The 11,526-nt window shown below is 39.7% G+C and overlaps 1 protein-coding gene across 3 annotated transcripts in view; it reads right to left on the bottom strand.

Annotated features, from left to right (window-relative positions):
• Positions 1-1,194: 1,194 nt before the first annotated feature.
• Positions 1,195-11,526, bottom strand: part of NVL (nuclear VCP like) — a 164,036-nt gene continuing 153,704 nt past the window's right edge. For all 3 annotated transcript variants that reach the window (XM_006044915.4, XM_025286064.3, XM_025286065.3), the window contains 2 exons: positions 1,791-1,869; positions 1,195-1,588 (listed from right to left, as the gene is read on the bottom strand). In XM_006044915.4, the coding sequence (XP_006044977.3) occupies positions 1,554-1,588; positions 1,791-1,869 (114 nt within the window). In that variant the 3' untranslated portion in view covers positions 1,195-1,553. The remainder of the gene's footprint in view (positions 1,589-1,790; positions 1,870-11,526) is intronic.

Here is an 11,526-nt window from a genome sequence, read left to right as displayed (position 1 = left end):
TATTTCATACACGGAAGATGACGGAGCCATCTTAAATGCCATCCTAATAGCTACCACCTCTTAAAAGCAGTTTATTTTGTTAATTTAATCCTCACAGCCGCTTTGTAAGTGCTTCCCTGGTAGCTCAGCTGGTAAAAGAATCCACCTGCAATGCAGGAGACCCCAGTTCGATTCCCGGGTAGGGAAGATCCATCCCCTGGAGAAGGAATAGGCTACCCACTCCAGTATTCTTGAGCTTCCCTGGTGGCTCAGATGGTAAAGAATCTGCCTGCAATGTGGGAGATCTGGATTCGATCCCTGGGTTGGGAAGATATCCTGGAGAAGGGCATGGCAACCCACTTCAGTATTCTTGCCTGGAGAATTCCCAGGGACAGGAGCCTGGCGGGCTATAGTCCACAGGGTCACAAAGAGTTGAACATGACTGAGCGGGTAAGCACAAAACAGTAGCTGCTTTATAAAGCAGGTTTTACTGTCTATAAGGAAGTTAAACTCAGGTTAAGCAACATAGCCACAATGTCACCTAAGTGTGATTTGAACCCTGCCTCCTAAGCTTATGTATTCCTGCTATACTCTGCTGCTGCTAAGTCTCTTCAGTCGTGTCCGACTCTGTGCGACCCCAGAGACGGTAGCCCACCAGGCTCCCCCGTCCCTGGGATTCTCCAGGCAAGAACACTGGAGTGGGTTGGCATTTCCTTCTCCAATGCATGAAAGTGAAAAGTGAAAGTGAAGTCGCTCAGTCGTGTCTGACTTAGCGACCCCATGGACTGCAGCCCACTAGGCTTCTTTGTCCATGGGATTTTCCAGGCAAAAGTACTGGAGTGGGGTGCCATTGCCTTCTCCGCTGCTACACTCTGCTACATTCTAAAATGTCTGGGAGCTGTGGGACTCTAGATTACATTAATTCTTCAAATTCAATAAATATATAGATTTCATACATCAACCAGAAACAGTCTATGCCAGAATCACTGATGTTAAGAGTAATATACAAAGCTTAAAATCATGGAAAGACGGCTTTAAGGAGGCAACTTTTGTCCTGAAGTTTTTTGGTAATGCATTTACATTAGGCATATGGGTAAAAAATATTTTTAAGGCTTCTGTGTGTGTGTGTGTGTGTGTGTGTGCTTAGTCGCTCAGTCGTGTCCAACTTCTGAGAACCCATAATCTTAAATAAGGCAGTCCTGGCAATAGATGTGGTCAGAGGCCACTAACACGGTCACTTTATTACAAAGTTGGCTACCGATCAATACAAAAGAAGTGATACCAATTCTCTTGCCCTGCTGGGGAAGAAGACTAGTTCTCTTTTCAAAATTCCTTCCAGCTCCAAAACTAAGTATTCAAAATTTCAATGAAATAAAACCATGCAAATCAATTTCACCTCTGTTTCACAAAGATGTAACTGATAAGGAATTACTAGAAACGACATGACTGGAAACACTCTTTGAGACACACTTTACCTACTTTGTTCATAACTTAGATGTTCAGAAAAGAGATCACAGATGAATTTATGTTGAAAGATGAGGACGACAGCAGTGTTAGCGGTTACTCCAACACCATCACTGCATTCTGGTCATCAAGCTACCATAGAAACCTAGAAGAAGAAAGACAGCTTGTGTATCTCCCCGTCTTTGGAGGGTGGATCAGGATGGAATTCTTTGTACCCCTCAGGTGGTTCAGTTGTGTAGAAAGCACATTTTGGGAAACCACGAACTTCACCAGTATTGTTGCTTTAAAAATAAAAGGATGTCTCTACTCATGACCTTTCTCATGTTAATTCCTGAAACAACACTTACAGGATCCATTAAAGGTGATTCTTTCATCCAGAAAATATTTTAACTTGCTTGTGTTGCTCTGGTATTGGTGAGTCATTTCCTGAAAGCAAAATTATAGGAAATTGTAAGGAGAAAAAACAATGTGGATGTTTGAGCACAAAGTCCAAATTACGCCTGGAAAAGGAGTACAAATCAAGGATGAACTTCCCCCAAATTCAGTCAATTTTGTTCATAGAAAAATATTCAACCAAAGAGCTTTCAATCTCCTCAACTCTTACATTTCCTTCGATTCTTTTTTCCTGGGTTCTTTGCATTGAACAAAAGTCAGTTTCTACTTGGAATCTGAAGCAGCAGTGTAACGAGTAATACTGGCTCCTGGGATGACCTAAGGTGTGTCTCTCTGTCTTAAGACACAGGGAAAACTGCTAAAACTTCAAGGCTAAACAGAAGATGGAGTGAGGGAAGAAGGGAAGGGGACCTAAAATGCTTGTTCTTCCTTTGAAGGATTGCAGCAAGCTTTCAAGAAAGTGCCTTAACTCTTTAGATATCCAGGTTCTATAACCCTAGGTGCTGCCACAACAGTGGCCTTTCATTCCCAAAGCAAATGCAGTTTGTGCCTCCCTTGTGCTGTGCTTAGTTGCTCAGTCGTGTCTGACTCTTTGTAGCCCGCCAGGCTTCTCTGTCCATGGGGATTCTCCAGGCAAGCGTACTGGAGTGGGTTGCCACGCCCTCCTCCAGGGGATCTTCCCAATCCAGGTCTCCCACATTGCAGGCTGATTCTTTACTGTCTGAGTCAGAACACTGGAACAGGTAGCCTATCCCTTCTCCAGCGCATCTTCCCCACCCAGGAATTAAACCAAGGTGTCCTGCATTGCAGGTGAATTCTTTTACCAGCTGAGCTACCAGTGAAGCCCGTGTCTTACTTATAAGAGGATAATAAAGCAATGAATGTCAAGGAGTTAACAGTGCTCAGCGCATAATAAGCAGGTAATTAATAATAAATCGTGGTTTATATAGAGCAATAGATATGACTAAGGAAATAGAAGTATAGAATATATATTGCACTGGCTACATGTATTTCCTCTAAGTCCTACTTTAAGTATGTATATATATTTTTTTAACCACAGAAAACAATTTGCTATTACAGCCTTTCTAGCCTCCTGGAGAAGCTTATTTTTAATATTTTAAAACTTTTGCTTTTGATATTTTTAACATTTCACAGGACTTTTTGCACTGCCCCACAGTGCCATCACTTTGCCAGCAAAGATCCACATAGTCAAAGCTATGGATTTTCCAGTAGTCATGTACTGATGTGAGAGTTGTACCATAAAGAAGACTGAGTGCCAAAGAACTGATGCTTTTGAATTGTGGTGCTGGAGAAGACTCTCGAGAGTCTCTTGGACAGACAGAAAGGGGATCAAACCAGTCAATCCAAAAGAAACTAATCCTGAATATTCATTGGAAGGACTTAAGCTGAAGCTTCAATACTTTGGCCACCTGATGCGAAGAGCTGACTCACTGGGGAAAAAAACCCTGATGTTGGGAAAGACTGAGGGCAGGAGAAGGGGACGACAGAGGATGAGATGGTTGGATGGCATCATTGACTCGATGGACATGAATCTGAGCAAACTCCAGGAGATAGTGAAGGACAGGGAAGCCTGGCGTCCTGCAGTCCATGAAGTCACAATGAGTCAAACACAGCTGAGTGACTGAACAACAACAGTACTTCCTTGAGAGCCATGGGACAGAAACCAGTCTGGCAGCCCTCATCCTTCTCCACCTTGGGCTGATGGACCTGAAAAGGAAGGAGGACCTTGAGCTATACCTGGTAGAATAAAGAGAGGAGCCTCTTCAGAACTTCCCCCGGAGAAGGCAACGGCACCCCACTCCAGTTCTCTTGCCTGGAGAATCCCATGGACGGAGGAGTCTGGAAGGCTGCAGTCCATGGGGTCACTGAGGGTCGGACACGACTGAGCGACTTCACTTTTACTTTTCACTTTCATGCACTGAAGAAGGAAATGGCAACCCACTCCACTCCAGTGTTCTTGCCTGGAGAATCCCAGGGACAGGGGAGCCTGGTGGGCTGCCGTCTCTGGGATCGCACAGAGTCGGACACGACTGAAGCGACTTAGCAGCAGCAGCAGCAGCAGACTGTAGCCCACCAGGCTCCTCTGTCCATGGAATTCTCCAGGCAAGAATAGTAGTATGAGTGGGTAGCTATTTCCTTCTCCAGGGCATCTTCCTGACCCAGGAATCAAACCCAGTCTCCCGCATTGCAGGCAGATTCTTACTATCTGAGTCACAAGGGAAGCCCTGAGATTTAAAAAGCCAGCACTCCTTTCCCCAACACTCCTTCATCTTTCTCTTTGTTACTGTCTAAAAGCCACACTTTAAAGACTAAGACATTTAACAACCTCGATATGTACAGAGAAAATTAGAAAGTGACGAGGTATGCCAAGGGAAAGGCTCAAATAAAGAACTGAAAAGACGTTAAGTTTACACCTCAGCCAGAGCCTCAGCACAGAAAGAGCCTACCACAATCAAAATAAACATATAAAAACAATTGATTCCCAGGGTCACCACATTATTAGATTCAAATGTCTAGTTTTCAGCAACAACAAAAGCCCACAAGGCATACAAAGAAACAGGATATAAGTATACTTATAAGTGTAAGCTTATACTTACAGCCCATTAAAGAGGAAAATATAAATCAACAGAACTTAAAAAGGCCTAATGGCAGATATACTAGACAGACATTTTAAAATAACTTTTTTAGAGAGGCTCAAAGGGATTTCCCTGGTGGTGTAGTGGATAAGAATCTGCCTGCCTAATGCGGGGGACATGGGTTCAATCCCTGGTCCGGGAAGGTTCCACATGCTGCGGAGCAACAAAGCTCCACAGCTACTGAGCTCATGAGCTGCGACTACCGAAGCCCTCGTGCCCAGGGCTTGTGCTGCACAACAAGAGAAGCCGTCACAATGAGAAGTCCACACAAAGCAGCGAAGACCCAGTGCAGCCAAAAATCCATAAATAATTATTTTTAATATAAATAAACTTTTTAAAATTAAAAAAAGAAAAAAGAACTAGTCTATCACAGACTTCACAAACAAACTTATGGTTACCAAAAGGGAAAGGTGGGGGAATAAATTGAGAGTTTGGGATTGGGGTATGGCCAATTAACAATAGTCTCAGGTGAATAGCAAAGGGACTCAGCCATACATACATGTATCCATTCATACCCAAGACAAAATGTTTTTGGTGTTAAAAAAATAAAAATAAAAATTTTAAAAAAGATTTGGGATTAATGTGTATACACTACCATATATAACAATCAACAAGGACCTACTCTGTAGCACAGAAACTCTACTCAATATTCTGTAATAATCTATATGGGAAAAGAATGTGAAAAAGAATGGATATATGTATGGATATACATATAAATAGATAGATAACTGAATCACTTTGCTGGACACCCAAAACTAACATAACATTGTAAAACTAAACCCCAATATAAAATAAAAATTAAAAAAAAAATCAGTCTAAATGCTAGTATTGGGGACTTCCCTGGTGGTCCAGTGATTAACCATCTGCCTTGCAATGCCAGGGACTCCGGTTCGACCCCTAGTCAGGGAACTAAGATCCCACATACCTTGGGTAATTAAGCCTGAGCTCCGCAGCTACTGAGCCCTCACACTCCAGAGCCCACGTGTCACAACTGGAGAGTCTGCACCACAACAAAAGATCCCACAAGACACAATGAAGACTGCTCGTGCCACAACTGAGACCAGACGCAGCCAAAGAAATAAATATTTTTTAAAAAGGCAGCCCACAGAATGGGAATAAATACTTGCAAAGCATATATCTGATAAGGAATTAATATCCAGAACACATGTGAATTCCCAAAATTTCTACTTTTGACTTTAATTCATTTGATTGTGGTCAGAAAACTTACTTAGCATGTTGCAATCCTTACAAACATTTTGAGGCTTGCTTTATGGCCTAAAATGTGGTATATCTTAAAGGATGTTTCTTGTGCACTTGAGAAGAATGTGTATTCTATTGTTTTTTCATGGAGTGTTCTATGGATTTTGAGGTTTAAAGTGGGTTTGAAGTTTTAGTTCTTCTATTACCTTGTGGAACATATGTGTAGTTGTTCTATCCATTATTGGAAGTGGGGTATTGTCATCTCGATCAGCTATTATTATTGAGTTTCTATTTGTCCCTTCAATTTTATCAGTTTCACGTCACGTATTTTGGGGCTCTGTTCTTAGATGGATATCCTAATAGATTAACCTTTCAATCCTTATAAAATGTCCCATTTTAAAAAAAGTCCCTTTTTAACTCTAGTAACAATTTTTTTAAGTCTATTGTGTCCAGCTTTCTTATGATTGCTGTTTGCACACATATCTTTTTTCACTGTTTTATTTTCATTATTTGTATCTCTAAATCTGAAGTGTGTCTCCTGTGGTCACCATGTAATTGGATCTTTTTTTTAAAAAAAATCTAATCTGTCAATCTCTACCTTTTTATTGGATTGTTTAATCCATTCACATTTAATAATAAAATTGGTATGCTTGAATTTATGTTTGCTTTTTAATTTTTGTTTTCTGTATGGTCCATCTCTTTTTTCACACTATTCCTCTTTTATTGCTTCCTTTTGCATTAAATAAATATTTTCTTATGTAAAATTTTAATTCCATTAAGTTTTTCACTGTGTGTTTTTGTTATGTTTCTTGTAGATGCACTAGAACTTAACATATACATCTTAACTAATTAGAATATTTTAAATTTATTCTAATTTAATTCCAGTAAGATGTAGAAATATATAGCTATTTCTTTTTCCTCCATTTCATGCTGATAAGTTGGTGCAAAAGTAATTGCAGTTCTTGCACTGTTGAACTTTGCCCTTTGACATTGGAATACATTCTTAAATAAATGTGGTTATGTTATACATCATTTTAATGTGCATCTCTCTTTTTTGCTAATGATTTATTACTTGCTGTTTATTTTATATTTATTTTAAACCATGGAAATTATATTAGACAAAAAGCAAATTCAAGGCATTTTCTTATTTGAATTCAAAATGGGTCATAAAGCAGTAGAGACAACTTGCAACTTCAATAACGCATTTGGCCCAAGAACTGCTAACAAACGTACAGTGCAGAGCCTTGAAGAGGAGGAGCAGAGTGGCTGGCCATCAGAAGTTGACAATGACCAATTGAGAGCCATCACTGAAGCTGATTCTCTTAAAACTACACCAGAAGTTGCCAAAGAACTCAAAGTTGACCATTCAATGGGTTGTTTGGCAGTTGAAGCAAATTAGAAAGGTAGGAAAGCTTGATAAATAGGTACCTCGTGGCTGAGCACAAATTAAAAACATTGTCATTTTGAAGTGTCGTCTTCTCTTATTCTACACAACCACAACAAATCATTTCTCAATCAGATTGTGACATGCAACAAAAAGTGAATTTTATACGACAACCAGCAATGACCAGCTAAGTGGCTGGCCTGAGAAGAAACTCCAAAGCATTTCCCAAAGCCAAACTTGCACTAAAAAAAGGTCATGGTCACTGTTTGTTGGTCTGCTGCTGGTCTGATCCACTACAGCTTTCTGAATCCCAATGAAACCATTACATCTGAGAAGTATGCTCAGCAAATCAATGAGATATACTGAAAACTGCAACACCTGCAGCCGGCATTGGTCAACAGAAAGGGCCAAATTCTTCTCCACAACAAATCTGACCTCATATCACAACAATCAACGCTTCAGAAGTTGAACAAATAGCGCTACGAAGTTTTGCCTCATCTGCCATATTCACCTGCCCTCTCGCCAACCAACTACTACTTCTTCAAGCATATTGACAACTTTTTGCAAGGAAAACGCTTCCACAACCACTGGGATGAAGAAAATGCATGGATTTTATGACACAGGAATAAACAAACTTATTTCTCGTTGGCAAAAATGTGTTGATTGTAATGATTCCTATTTTGAGTAATAAAGATGTGTTATAATGAGCCTCGTTACAGTGATTTAAAATTCATGGTCCAAAACTGCAATTATGTTTGCCCCAACCTAATATTATTGTTACATGTTACATCTATATACATTACAAAAATACACTTATAACTGTTACTTTATATAATTTTATGCCTATAAAGAAACTGAGAGGAAAGTACATATAAAGTTTGCTATACTAGCCTCCTTATTTACCATTTCTAGTTCTCTTCCTTTGCTTCTGTGGAATTGAGTTATCATCTGGTGTCATGTCCTTAATCCAAGGCAGCTTTGCTCCCATTATATCTTCTGTGCTGTTGTTGTCAAATATTTTACATTTTTATATGTTATAGGCCCAATAATACAATTTACATATATATATATATATATACACACACACACACACTCAAACACACACAATTGCTTTTAAAATCAGTTAAGAGGAGCAAGGAAAACAAATAAGCATTTATGCTGTCTTTCATCATTATTTGACATATACTGGGGCTATTTATCTTTCCATGTGGACTTCAGTTACATTCTGAGATCGTTTGCTCTTAGCCTAAAGCACTTCTTTCCATACTTCTTAGCAAGTGGCTTTTTGAGTAGCAATTCTCTCAGTTTTTGTTTACCTGAAAACCTCTACATTATGTCTTCACTTTTGAAAGATAGTTTTTTTTAAATATTATTTACTTTTTGTTATTTGGCTGTGCCAGGTCTTAGTTGTGGCATTCATAATCTTTTTAGTTGTGGCATGCAAACTTTTAGCTGCTGCATGTGGGATCTGGTTTGTTGGTTTTTTGTTTTTTTTTTTTTAAATATTTATTTATTTGGCTGGGCCAGGTGTTAGTTGCAAAGGTCTTTGATCTTTGCTGTGACCCACAGGTTCCCTTAGTGTGGTGCGCGGGACCTTCTGTTTTATTTAATATTGATTGATTGATTTATGTATGTATTTGGCTACGTGGGATGTTAGTTGCGCCACTCGGGACCTTCCATTTCAGTGCGTGAACTCTCTAGTTGTGATGCATGGGCTCAGTGGTTGCAGCACCAGGCATAGTTGACCAACAGCAATGTGGGATCTTAACTCCTTGACCGGGGACCAAATCCACGTCCCTCACATTGCAAGGCAAATTCTCAACCACTGGACCACCAGGGAAGTAAGTCCCTGGGATCTAGTTCTTGCTTAACAGTGTTTTGCCCAGCCAGCCCTTGGAATATGCTATCCCGCCGCCTTCCAGTCCCCATTGTTTCTGATGAGGAGTCCATTGTTAATCCTTTGGGGTCTCCTTTTGTGTGATTTTTCTCTTGCTCTTTCAAAGTTTTCTCTTTGTCTTTTAGCATTTTTCCTGTGATGTGCCTGGGTCAGGATCTCTTTGCTTTGTGTTCATTCTGCTTGGAGTCCACTGAGCTTAGATTTCTTTGTCTTTCATCAAATTTGGGTAGTTTTCAGCTTTTTAAAAAAATTTTTTTCCTACTTCTCCTCCCCTTCTGGTATTTCCAGTACATGTATGTTGATGAGCTTATGGTGTCCCATATTTCTCTGAGGCCCTATTCATTTCTTTTGTTGTCATAAAATATACATAAAATTTGCCATTCTAGCCATCTTTAGCTGTAGAATTTAGTGGCCCTGTGTATACACACAATGTTATGCAGCCATCACTGCTATCCACTTACCAGTCCAGACAGAGACTCTGTACTCATCAAAAATAACTGCCCATTCTTCTCTTCCTTTGCCTCTGTTAACATCTATTATTTTTTATGTCTCTACAGCTGGTCAACTTTTAAACTTTAACCACAGCAGCTCCCTTTTTAGTCGGACGTTCACATAGGGAAGGAGGGGAAATTCTTTGGCTTAAATATATAATTTGACAAAATAACTGCCTAGGGAAAAAAACAAAACAAAACAAATACAAGCCAGTGGCCACTGGGAATGGTGGTGATTCATCTCACCAGGCACTCCAGAATATCTTTGTTGATCAGTAGGACAAATCTCAGCTTAAATTAGCAAAGGTTATATAAAGTTAGTTGATTCCCTTATCTGATCACACAGCATAGATGAACAGTTTCAAGGGCAAGCCCAGGGAAAGGAATGGTGCCTGAGTACATTGTCTGCTCTTGTTCCCAAAGATTATGAACCTCAAAGTTTGTGGTTTTAAGGAATTACTGCTTATATCAATTGTTTTCTGTAAGATGATATGATGAAAGAGTTTTTTGCACAAGACTTAACATGGTTTTCAAATAATAGGTTGGTTGGCTATGAAGAGAAGCTCCTATTATAATCAAAGTCATTTCAAAACATGTCACCAGTAAATGCATTCAAAAATTATTAGGGCAGGGACTTCGCTGGTGGTCTGGTGGCTAAGCATCCACTCTCCAATACAGGGGCCTTTGGGTTTGATGCTGAAGAGCAACTAAGTCAAAGAGCCACAACTTACAGAGCACCCATGCCACAGTGAAAGATCCTGCATGATGGAATAAAGATCCTGAATGCCACAACTAAGACCCAATGCAGCCAAACACATACGTACTTATATACATACATACATAAAATAATCTGGGGCAGGAGGGCTATTTAAAAAGGTTTTGTAAATTAATTTATTTAATTGGAGGCTAATTAGTTTACAACATTGTGGTGGTTTTTGCCATACGTTGACATGAATCAGCCACAGGTGTACATGTGTCCCCCCATCCCAAACTCCCATCCCATCCCTCTGTGCTGTCCCAGTGCACCTGTTTCATGCATCGAACTTAGACTGGTCATCTGTTTCACATATGATAATATACATGTTTCAATGCTATTCTCTCAAATCATCCTGCCCTTGCCTTCTCCCCCAGAGTCCAAAAGTCTGTTCTTTATTCCCATGTCTCTTTTGCTGTCTTGCACATAGGGTCATCGTTACCATCTTTCTAAATTCCATATATATGCGTTAATATACTGTGTTGGTGTTGTTTTTCTTTCTGACTTACTTCACTCTGTGTAATAGCCTCCAGTTTCATCCACCTCATTAGAACTCAAATGCATTCTTTTTAATAGCTAAGTAATATTCCATTGTGTGTATGTACCACAACTTTCCTATCCATTTGTCTGCTGATGGACATCTAGGTTGCTTCCATGTCCTGGCTATTGTAAACACTGCTGTGATGAACACTGGGGTACACATGTCTCTTTTAATTCTGGTTTCCTCAGTGTGTATGCCCAGGAGTGGGATTGCTGGGTCACATGGCAGTTCTATTTCCAGTTTTTTAAGGAATCTCCTCACTGTTCTCCATAGTGGCTGTACTAGTTTGCATTTCCACCAAAAGTGTAAGAGGGTTCCCTTTTCTCCACATCCTTTCCAGCATTTATTGTTTGTAGACTTTTTGATAGCAGCCTTTCTGACTAGTGTGAGATGGTACCTCATTGTGGTTTTGATTTGCATTTCTCTGACAATGAGTGATGTTGAGCATCTTTTCATGTGTTTGTTAGCCATCTGTATGTCTTCTTTGGAGAAATGTCTGTTTAGCTCTTTGGCCCATTTTTTGATTGGGTCATTTATTTTTCTGGTATTGAGCTGTATGAGCTGCTTGTATATTTTGGATATTAATTCTTTGTCAGTTGCTTCATTTGCTATTGTTTTCTTCCATTCTGAAAGCTTTTTTTTCACCTTGCTTATAGTTTCTTTCATTGTGTAAAAGCTTTTAAGTTTAATTAGGTCCCATTTGTTTATTTTTGCTTTTATTTCCATTACTCTGGGAGGTGGGTCATAAAGGATCTTGCTGTGATTT

This window comes from Bubalus bubalis, chromosome 5 (assembly GCF_019923935.1).
Source record: "Bubalus bubalis isolate 160015118507 breed Murrah chromosome 5, NDDB_SH_1, whole genome shotgun sequence".
Classification (NCBI taxonomy): Eukaryota; Metazoa; Chordata; class Mammalia; order Artiodactyla; family Bovidae; genus Bubalus; species Bubalus bubalis.
Note: the sequence above shows the minus strand (reverse complement) of the source record. Positions and strands in the feature narration are given on the sequence as shown.